The sequence below is a fragment of the Thrips palmi genome, unplaced genomic scaffold, assembly GCF_012932325.1.
Source record: "Thrips palmi isolate BJ-2018 unplaced genomic scaffold, TpBJ-2018v1 HiC_scaffold_17, whole genome shotgun sequence".
NCBI classification, from domain to species: domain Eukaryota; kingdom Metazoa; phylum Arthropoda; class Insecta; order Thysanoptera; family Thripidae; genus Thrips; species Thrips palmi.
The window spans coordinates 12,191,986-12,202,414 of record NW_023144626.1 but is presented as its reverse complement, the minus strand read 5'-3'; the positions used below and the strand labels follow the sequence as shown (position 1 = coordinate 12,202,414).

The 10,429-nt window shown below is 44.1% G+C and overlaps 1 protein-coding gene across 1 annotated transcript; it reads right to left on the bottom strand.

Moving 5' to 3' along the window:
* Positions 1–483: 483 nt before the first annotated feature.
* LOC117644072 lies at positions 484–10,205 on the bottom strand. Its single transcript, XM_034383257.1, has 8 exons — positions 10,073–10,205; positions 8,263–8,424; positions 6,882–7,043; positions 4,879–5,039; positions 4,718–4,773; positions 822–889; positions 615–737; positions 484–558 (listed from the first exon to the last, which is right to left on the bottom strand). The coding sequence occupies exons 1-8, from the start codon at positions 10,166–10,168 to the stop codon at positions 484–486; spliced, it is 903 nt and encodes a 300-aa protein (XP_034239148.1). The 5' UTR covers positions 10,169–10,205.
* Positions 10,206–10,429: the final 224 nt, after the last annotated feature.

Here is a 10,429-nt window from a genome sequence, read left to right as displayed (position 1 = left end):
TTTTACTTAATTTGGGAGTTTCTTTACTACTCTGAGGTTTTTGGTGCTAAGTGGCTGAAAATTGAAATTCTTATGTAAAATTGCCCAAGGAACAAGAATATGGTCACAGATTTGACTCCGACCAATATCTTGAGAAATACTTACCCAAAACGACCAAATTTTACCGAAAGTACCCAAATGTTGGGGAAATGGTCAAAAATATTCTTTATCCACGATCCGTTGACGCAATCTTGTAGAAAAAGAGCTAATAAAGCCAATGAGCACACGCCCAGGTTCCAAGCTCAAACCGTTTAGAAGCTGTAAGGCGTCAAAGTTGGAGGGTTTTTGAGGGGGCCTGAAAACCGGCACTTTTGACCTCTTCGCTCTATGTCCGGCACCCGAGCCGTACCAGCCATGATCGTTGCTTTTGAGGTGAGGTCTGCGTGCGCAATGAGAGTCAAGAAGAGGGTGAAGCGGCACAGCGTTTCTGAACAGCGTCCCCTTTTAGAGCGCCTGAACAGCCGAGCTCACCAAACGGCGCTTGGGAAGCACTCGCTGCCGCTGCACCGTGGGCTTGCTCTAGGCCACGGATAAAAAACCATTTCATGAAGGATAAAAAATATTTCAGAACCTACCACATAGCAAGCTCGATAACGGACACTGGGTGTCCTTTTCTTCTTCTTCTTCTTGTCATCAGGGTCAATTTCAGGGGCATCAATCACAGGCACCACTTTCGGCCCCAACCGAACAAATACTGACTGAAAAGAAAAAATTAGTTACAAAAGTTATTTCAACGACAAAAAAACTAAAATGATTAAATACAACGAGATTTTAAAACTAACTTTAGGAGATTCCAGGACAGGGGAAGGTGGAGGAGGAGGTGGCACACTCACACTAGCATGAGCTGGAGCTGGAGAGTGAGCACACTGTGCGAAAAAACCACAGTGAATCCCGTTAATTTTTTTGCCGGGATTTACTGTAGTTCAGAACACAGGGTTTACCGTGCCTGGCTACAGTATCTACTGTACCTGGTACAGGATATTCCGTACTCCACTCCTGTGGTACAGTAAATCCCGTACAAAGTACAGTAGATCCTGTTAAAAAAGTACAATAAATCCTGTACTCTGAACTACAGTGACAGCTGTACTAATCACTACAGGATTTACTGTGATTTTTTCCCACAGTGCAGCGGGGGGATTGAGATTTATTTCTCGAAGCACTCCTCTCTCTTGGCCCTTTATAAACAAAACAATGTTTAGGTTTTCGTTTTTGTTAGTTAGTTTTTTTTTGCCTTTAAAATTAACTTACAGTGTTAGTGATGACAGAGGGCTGTGTCCTCCTTCGAATAGTAGGGTCTCCCTGCAAGCGACTAGGAAGAATGTTTGGCCGTCCGTCCGTCCGTCCGAGGACTTCCCGTGGTCCGATCTTGACCAAATTTGGTATGCAGCCTCCTTGGGTGACCCTATGAACCGCCCGGTGGCAGCAAATCCGATCCGAGCCCCGGGGGCGCTGCTGCAGGTGCATCATGGTCTACATGGGGTCGAAGGGGATTTCGGCAACGGATACAGCTAGCAGGGCATGTACTGGTATTTTTGGAATCAGGGCGACGAGAAAAAACCTACGGTGCCAGTTTCAAGTGAATCGGAGAAGTTTAGACCTGGGTTCAAATCCCAGTGGGGTATATTTTGAACATTCTTTTTACTCGAGTTTTTGGATGGTTTCTGATGTTTTTAAGGGTACTGATGGCGAAAATAACATAAATTTGGACCCCAGACTGAGGTTCAAATCCCGTAAGGGTTAAACATTAGCGAAATTCACACATTTCTAAATGTGCGGGATGGGCCAAAGTTGCCGATGTATATCGCTACTTTTCCTGTTATTCCCGTGAGGGCGCGCTGGCGGCGCTGGCGCTGGGTATAAATCTAGGCGCCCCGACCGCAGGAGCATCATTCTTCGTTCAGTCGCTGACCAGTCGACATCAGCACGATGACTTACGCTATCTGCGACATTCAGATGCTCCGGGGCAAGCACGGGGAGTATGTTCTCAAGGAGGTTTCGTTCTATGAACAGAACGAAGCGGCCCAGATCCACAAGTCGGCCACCTTCGCTCCACCCTACCCCGGAGATGAGATCCCAGAGAAGCAATTGCGCCAAAACAAGTACATTGTGAGGCGCTTGCATTCCCTTCCCTGGGAAACTGGCTTCTCGCCCTATGACAGGCTCCCTCAGACTCTGAGCGAGATGTCGGCGGAGTATGACTTCCTCCACGTAAAGGGGGATGAGAAGAAGAGAATTCTTCCATTCCTCTTACCCTCAAAGAAAATCTTTGATGTAGAGAAGTTCGGTTGTCCAATCCTCAAAAAATTACCCAAGGCCTGGGCACCTTGCCTTAGGTTACGCTCTCTCAGGTCAACCCGTCGCGGGTGAAATCTGGGGGGGGGGGGTAATTGAAATCTGGGGAATCCAGGGGGTATTTACTACTCACATACATTGCCATCAGGTCGAGAAATGTCTCCGTCTTTGTTTCTTCTGCTGACGCACCAATTTCAAAATTTACCTAAGAAAATAGTGAATGTGTAAGTAAAGCATCGTGGATAATTAGCATTGTGGAAAAGAAAGGGATTGGTGCGAACCTGGATGAACTGCACATTCAGAACATGCTGGTTGTGATTGAAGTACAGCGTTGTGACATTTCTGTGAGTTTTTATGCTGCAACCTTTTGTTGTATTAACTGTGTCCTGGTCAATTAGCCGAAGACAATGCACATAGACGTCTATGTCAGTAGCAGTCGACGTTAGTCCTGCTAGATATGCTGCATAGCCTCCTGTAAATGAATATGAAACGAGTGAATAGTGTATTTAATCACTATTAATTTGAAAACTGTTATGTTTATTTTTATGGTGAGTGCATGGAAAGATATAATGAGGGATTAAGTGGATGTAAAAACTCACCGGCGATGAAATGTTGATGTGATCCTTTGCATTCGGGGCATTTGAATTTGTTGAAAAGTTAGAGGCTTCTATTAATGTGGATGGGAAATAGCTTCTTTGTAAGAGGGATTTCATGGAAATCGCCTAGTTTCGTCTTGTTATTCTGGCTGAGAAACGTCTTCAGCATTGCTGCGAGTTGTGGTTTTGGCGGAGGGTATAGGTCGTTATAGTTGGGGTTTTCTGGTGGTCCCTCAATCTCTTGCATGTCTTGTTCCATTGTGAGCTTGAAGTACTTTACGTGGACTTGGGTGGACTGGATTGAACTGCACGTGAAGACTGGCGAGGAATGGAGGGGAAGTACTTTACGTGGACTTTGGTGGACTGGATTGAACTGAACGTTCGTTTGGGTGTGAATTGGCCAAAAATCAGCTTGTTCACATTCAAACGAACGTGACATTTTGTCACGTTCGTTTCAACGCACTGTGGGAAAAAATCAGAGTAAATCCTGTAGTGATTAGTACAGCTGTCACTGTAGTTCAGAGTACAGGATTTACTGTACTTTTTTAACAGGATCTACTGTACTTTGTACGGGATTTACTGTACCACAGGAGTGGAGTACGGAATATCCTGTACCAGGTACAGTAGATACTGTAGCCAGGCACGGTAAATCCTGTGTTCTGAACTACGGTAAATCCCGGCAAAAAAATTAACGGGATTCGCTGTGGTTTTTTCGCACAGTGCGTGACGTCACGTTCCTAGAATGAGAGTGTGGCGACGAATGGGTATCGGTGTGTTGGTGTTGATTGTTGGTCAGAGAATGGCGATCACATTTAGCGGTGGGCGGCGCGTCGTACCAACACAACATGTGAAATTTTTAATGTACATAAAGGAAGGAGAGATGAAATGGGAATTCAAAAAAATGAGTTTGTTATGTTGAAAGGGTATTTTTTATTGAGTAGAATAGGCGGTGACGGTTATTTGAAAGGAGTAGTGTGATAATAGGACATGTAGTTTTTGTTGTGGTTATGGTTGGAGGTTGGTCATGATTTGTCGGTTGGTCATACCAACTGAATGAAAGTAAATTTCGTGTGGAAAGGGAAATTAGTTGTGGAACATGTTTAAAAGGAATGTTAAAAGTGTGTAGAAACGATATCAAAGAAGAAGTATTATTGTTTGCAGTGCGCTTATGTTGTTTAAGATATTCATTATCGGAGAAAGTTGTGTTGCTTGGGAAGTTGGTGGTGTGGTTGGTTTATGACAAATGAAGAGTGGAATTTGGGGGAATACCTTAGGCCATTAAACTGTATGGAAGCCTCTGTTTGGCGGAAAAACTTATTCGAGTCGGAAGAGTAATTTGTTGAAAGAAGTTGGTGTAGTGTCTGTTGTTGATTAAAAGTGAGTATGTGAATGTGGAATGTTTGTTTGGTTGTGTTGCGATATGTCATTTTGTGGTTATAGAATTTTGTATAAGAGGTTTGAAGGTTAAGGGCGCTGTTTGTGATGTTTTGTGGGATGTGTAATCATTACCTTGTTGTTTGATTTATTGAGAAGATATATGTGGTCGTGGAAGTAATTTGTGTTGTTTTGTTTCTCTGTGTGTTTAGATGTCGGGAGAGGAATTCAAGGTTGGGTTCAGTTCATTGGTGAGGGGTGATCTGTACCCCATTGTCAAATTGCAAAAAAACTGAAGCAACTTTTCATGGTCGTATTGTGAAGGGCATGAAAGCATTTGTATTAGATGATGATCTGGAATTGGTAACTCATCTGCCAAAAAAAATGGTGGATACCATTGATTTTAACATGCTTACTTCCATTAACACTAATGGTGGTGGTCCGACAAAATATTCCCTTTGCTATTATGGGACTATTGGGAACAAGGAGTATACCGAATACGTTCTTATAATTTCGAGTTTATTTCGAAAGTTAATGATGCAAATCATCACAGGTGAAAAGTACAACTTCCCCCTACACTGCGGGCTTGGGCACGACGTGGCATTCCACCATGAAGCAAGCCTCGGGTGTTGACCCACGGTAACCCGACGCCAGCCGTAAGCGGTAGTGTCCGTAAATCATGGTAGGCACGTTGGGGAACAGATAACTTACGGGCTTGTCATTCACCTCGTAAAAGGCCTGCAGAAAAAAAGACCTATGAAGAGAACCGAGCTGACGACGTAGGGAAGTGACAACCATTTTTACCCAGCCAACCCGAGGCCAAAATCGTACGAAATTTAAGAATTTTTGGCTGAACGATAGCGAACCCCACTCCGGTGATGTCGGAAAATTTTGTCTGTCCGCATTTCTTCTCCTAAACGGCTCGGCCGATTCTGTTAGGATTTTGCAGGGTCATTCGGTATGTCCTTGGCGCGCCACACACCAAAATTCAGCTTCCTATCTCATTTCATGCTCATTACCACCACAAACGACTCACTTGTAGAACGGCAGAAAAAAGGCAAGATTGACACATGTGTGGTGCTTGCACGGCATGTACGGTTATTTTTGGAATCGGGGCGACCAGACGAAATCAATGGACCTGGTTCCGACAATATTGGCCGCTCCTACGAGTTAGCGAAAACACGATATTGGAAAAAGGGAGTCGACTGGACTGACTTCAAAAATTAATGGGGGTTTCCTAGAGGTCTCGCCACGACCTTTTCAACGAAGGGTCGGAAGGGGGGGGGGGGGGTCCAGGAGCTCTGCAAACTGAAGTGTCACCTTCCGTAATTTTGAGAAGAATAAGTCATGGAAGAGAAAGAAATAGCCCGTTTTCTTTTGATGTGGTTGAGTCACTCACTGTGCACTCGGGCGCGCTCGAGTGCCGAGTGCGCGCGACTCGGGCGCCAAGTCTGCCGCTCAGGCGCCCGCCCGAGCGCGCCCGAACCCCAGCCAGGCCGGACGCCAGCTTGCCCAGACCGTAGCCCGGCAGCCGCGACGCGGAGCCCCTCGGACTGTGAGCGCTGTTTATCTCGCCCTAGATTCGTCAGGATTTAACATTTGCGAAAACAAACTGTATCAGTGCACTCATTGAACCTTTCCGAATCCATTGGTGCTAACCAAATTGGCGTCCGGTAAAAACTGCGGCTGCAAAGTGGTGTATGAGTGGCCAAGGCGGCATTGTCGGCCGCCGCCGACGGCACTTCCAGAGTGCTCTCCTCTCAAGGTCTGCCGCACACTTACCTCGTTACACTGTGGCAAAAAGGTACGGAAAATTCTGTTAATTTTTTTGCTAGGATTCTCCGTAGCCCTCTTATCAATATTATCCATAGGCTTTTACAGTACACTGTTAAAAATCCACTGTAATATTACAACACAATCACCTACAGTAATGCTGTTAAATAACAACAGTATTGTTTTGTGCCTGAACGGAAAACCTATCCAGAAACAGCACTGTCGTTTCATAACAATTTCCTTGTCAAATAACAACAATGTAATCGTCATTCAAAATAGTTGTGTTGTCGTTGAACAGGTTTCATGTTTAGAAACAGCCTTTTGGAATCTTAAAACATATATTGTTGTCAGGTTACTACAAGGGTCTTGTTTAGTAACAGCACGATGAAATCAACACAAATGTTGGGAAGACATCGTCGAAGACTCCAAAGAAGTATTGTTTTATTACAATGGAACTGTCAGATAACAGCACCGAGGGCTACAACATGCTTGTAATAAAACAAGTCGTGCTGCTATCAAACTTAATAGCATAAGTGCTGTTAATTTACAGCACTCTTTTTAACAGTGTATTCTCCGTAGGACCGCACAGTCTTCTCCGTAGGACCTGGAGATCACTGTGAAGTCGTACGGAGAATACTGTGCGGTCCTTCCGAAAATACTGTAAGAGCCTACGGAGAATACTGACAAGGGGGCCACAGAGAATTACCACAAGCTGTTCACAGAATTTTCCGTAGCTTTTTGCCACAGTGTTGAGATGTAAAGAACGTGCTTAAGTTACCGGTACTTCGGTTGTTCTCCATGCCTTACCGCCGGTATGAGGCAGGGTGTACGTGGCTTATAGCTGAAAACTTGGCGGGAAAAATCCGGGATGTTCTTTACGAGCATTGTGCAGCCGTGGTCCGGGAACTTGAAGACAAATGCGTTTTCCTTCCACATATTGTTGTTCCAAATATCCAGTGTAACATGCAGCTCAAATGAAAAAACACGATTTTGTTAGACCATTCTTTTACGTGCGTTAAATAATCGCCCTCATTCTGACATCTACCGACGAATGAGCCAAAATATCACTTTCCTTTCAGCTTTGTGCCACATTCGTTTGGCTGCAAAGGGTTCCCAACCAGCGAAAATCAGTGTACGCGCGTGAAAGAGTCGTGGCAAAAGTCACTGATAGTCGCAAAAGTCCGAAATTGACATAAAAAACACCTTTAAGGTTCTCAACAGCATCTAAGAATTTTAAGTCAGTGAACGCTAGTGAAAAAGCAATTTTGAAAGTTAAAAAAAACCGTTAAAAGGTCAAGAAGTGTTAGGGCAAAACAGTCTCAAAAAGTCTCGAAGAGTAAAAAAAACACTTTTGACTGATAGTGTACGCTCGCGGGCTCGGTTTGGCTTGTTTGGCTGTCAATCAGCAATAAATTAGCTTATTCGCATTCAAACGAATGGGGCACAATATTCAAAGGTACGTGACATTTTATCGTATTCCTTTCTACGTGGTGTCGTGTTATGCGCCAACTTGCGCGTAACTGAGCATGGATGTGGGCGTTGTCGCATATGGATTTGTGCGTTTCAGGAACTTGCTCAATTACTTGCCCAAGCTATGGCCAGGGGATGGTTTCAGGGATGCCCGTATCGAAGCGGGAACCAAATTGTTGCAAGTTGGAAAATGTGAAGTGTCAATTAGTCATTTATCTCCTTTCGAGCTTTTACTGCCCGAAGAGGTTCCCGATGGTCTTAAATTGTGTAAAGCATGACAAGACGATTTCATTATGGCAGCGTCTGAAGCTTAAGAAATGCGAAAGTTTTCGAATTATCAACGTTGCTTTTTGTTACAGAAGTAGCACAGGTCGCGTTTAGTCTCTAATTGCATGAATTGGCACTACGTGTGCAATATCGAACAAGCTATGGTCGGACCCTCTCTCGAACCGGCCAGCTCCTCACAAAGGCAAATGCATACGCCCGCCCCATATCTCTTTAAACTGTCTTCTTGAAGCAAAACTATCACGTGACGTTGTCAAGCGGTCTGTAAATGGGACATTTCTGACCGGATGCATCGCCGTAGTTTGCAGGTCCATAGATAGTCCAGGCAAACTGTTGAACAGATATATTCCGCACTCTAGCTGACGTTTTACTCCCAGTGTGAACGGATCTTTAAGTGACTAATAGATATGCTCGAATAATCGTGATAACTTACAAACGTTTGATCCGTCATTGGGGTAGTGGCGTTGGCCCACCCAGTTAAGCGTTGCACGTCCAGTGGCCGTGCTGGGTTAAAATGAGTCGGTTTTAAACTCCAGGACCAATGATAGTCCCCTTCGCACATATAGTACTTGTCGGCGTAAGCAATCCACGGTCCCTTGAGAAATAGAACATGATCAAAACACAAACAATGTCAGTGGTATTAAAGCAGGTGCACTCGTGTCAGTCAATTCTACCACATTTCGAGAAGAATAAACACTAAGAGAGATCCCAAAATTATCAGGCTGATCGAATAACGACGACATAGACTTTATATCCAGGAAAGGATTATATCATCGCGCAAACCACGTCTCTCTGAACGTAGACCGACACTGTTACAAAATTCTGAAAATTCAGACCAATTTTCTCGGACAAGAGAGAAGACAGAAGAGAAAATTGGACAACTTTCTTCCCGCCTAACATGGGGTTAACTGAGTTATAGCAGTCAAATTAATCCAACTCCGTTTCGAGGACTTCAGACTGAACGAAGGGACATTCCAGGGCCGATTGACAGTGACCGAAGTTGACCTTAGACGATTTTGCTCATTTTTGGCTCAAATGGTACCTACCCGTAGGTGAACATCCCCACAGAATTTCAGCCCTCTAGGTCAGTTAGAATGGAAACTGTGAGCAATCAAAGTTTTTGGCTATTTTGCTTAAGTCGTTTTTGACCAAATTGAACTTTTTAACTGACATGCTCCGGAATTCTTTTCTTTTCGGCCCTGAGGTATGAAAATTGGTACCCGCGAGTGAGGAATCCGAATCTGCTCGCAGAATCGACTCCTAAGCAGTCCATCGTTGATAAAAACGCACCCAAAGCCAAAAAATAACTTTTTCTTAGTGTTTTACAACCTTCAATTTTCTCCCCATCCCGGAATCCAAACTGGACCCGTTCTAGGCGGGAAATCATTCCTCAGACGACTACCTAAAAACAAGCGGCTCGAGTTACCGAGGGTATGGGTATGGTTTGTGCGCTGCAGTGCTCGCAACTTTGACAACTGCTGCATGTTCAATCCAATGAGATCTAATTAATAGGTGCGTCTGGCAGTCAGACAGACAAACTTTTTTTTGTTCAAAATTTGATTTCTGACAAGTTGTTCTCAGGACGTTTAGCTCTCTCTCTTGCGGTTCGTGAAATATGAGGCTAAGATGGTTTGGGACCGAAAAATATGTCTCTGGAGTACTATCTAGTTTTGATCGGCGCCTCTTGAAACGCCTTTTTAACATCGTCCCTCGAGACATTTTTCGAAGACTGAAAGTCGAAAGTGCAAAGGCCACGACCATCGGTCTCCGAAAAAAAGGTTACCAAGGGGTCGTCAACTTGCATAACTTCGTACACAAGCTATATATTACTTGTATATTGCTCTTATTACTGCTAATAGTCCACAAAAATTTACCAAATAGACTACTTAAATCATGGGTAGTATGAAAAATCGGCCTAAAAACGGTAATATGGGATATATATTACCATATATTACTATATTACTTCGTACACGCGCGTTGTGACTTGACGACCCCTCGTAGGTTACAGATAGTTTTGTGCAGCCATATTACGGATCGGATTTTGTTAGTAATACGGATGTTTTTGTCCGTAATTTACAGATTATTTTGTTGTAACATACGGATTCCTAAATCTTTGTAGTACGGACAAAAACATCCGTATTACAATCAAAATTCGATCCGTATATGGCTGCACAAAACTATCCGTAACCTACAAACACGCTATCCGTAAGGACTTAAGCGTGCAGGGGTATCGAATTCCGTACCGCGAAAGAGTTGAGTTGCTTCACTGCTCCAGCGATGTTCAACCCCACAAGTAATACGCAAATTACATTCAAATGTTTCAGTGATAAGCCTTTCATCGTGGTTTTCCGTTCACTTGCGCAGCCCTCTGCTCGACCTGTCACGACGCGTGCGTCAGAATGATATCAGTTGAAGCACCATGCGAATTCTACACGAAAGTCCGCAGCCAATGAGATCACATCCTGTTGTTTATTACCCTTCCGTGACATGCGGACACTGGAAGCCAAGGAATGTGACGTCACGTTCGTTTTTACGTGAAAACGGCGATGTTAGTTTGAGCGTGAGTAACGGTGAAAATTTACAGTCAAATGAATGTGACA

What these genes read in the sequence shown, in the direction of transcription:
- LOC117644072 (XM_034383257.1), bottom strand. Translation starts at nt 10,168, where the DNA reads ATGAAAGGCTTATCACTGAAACATTTGAATGTAATTTGCGTATTACTT. An exon ending in AGCAACTCAACTCTTTCGCG is followed by an intron (nt 8,425 to 10,072) that starts GTACGGAATTCG and finishes CTATTTCTCAAG; the next exon opens with GGACCGTGGATTGCTTACGC. An exon ending in CTGTCCTGGAATCTCCTAAA is followed by an intron (nt 738 to 821) that starts GTTAGTTTTAAA and finishes TTTTCTTTTCAG; the next exon opens with TCAGTATTTGTTCGGTTGGG.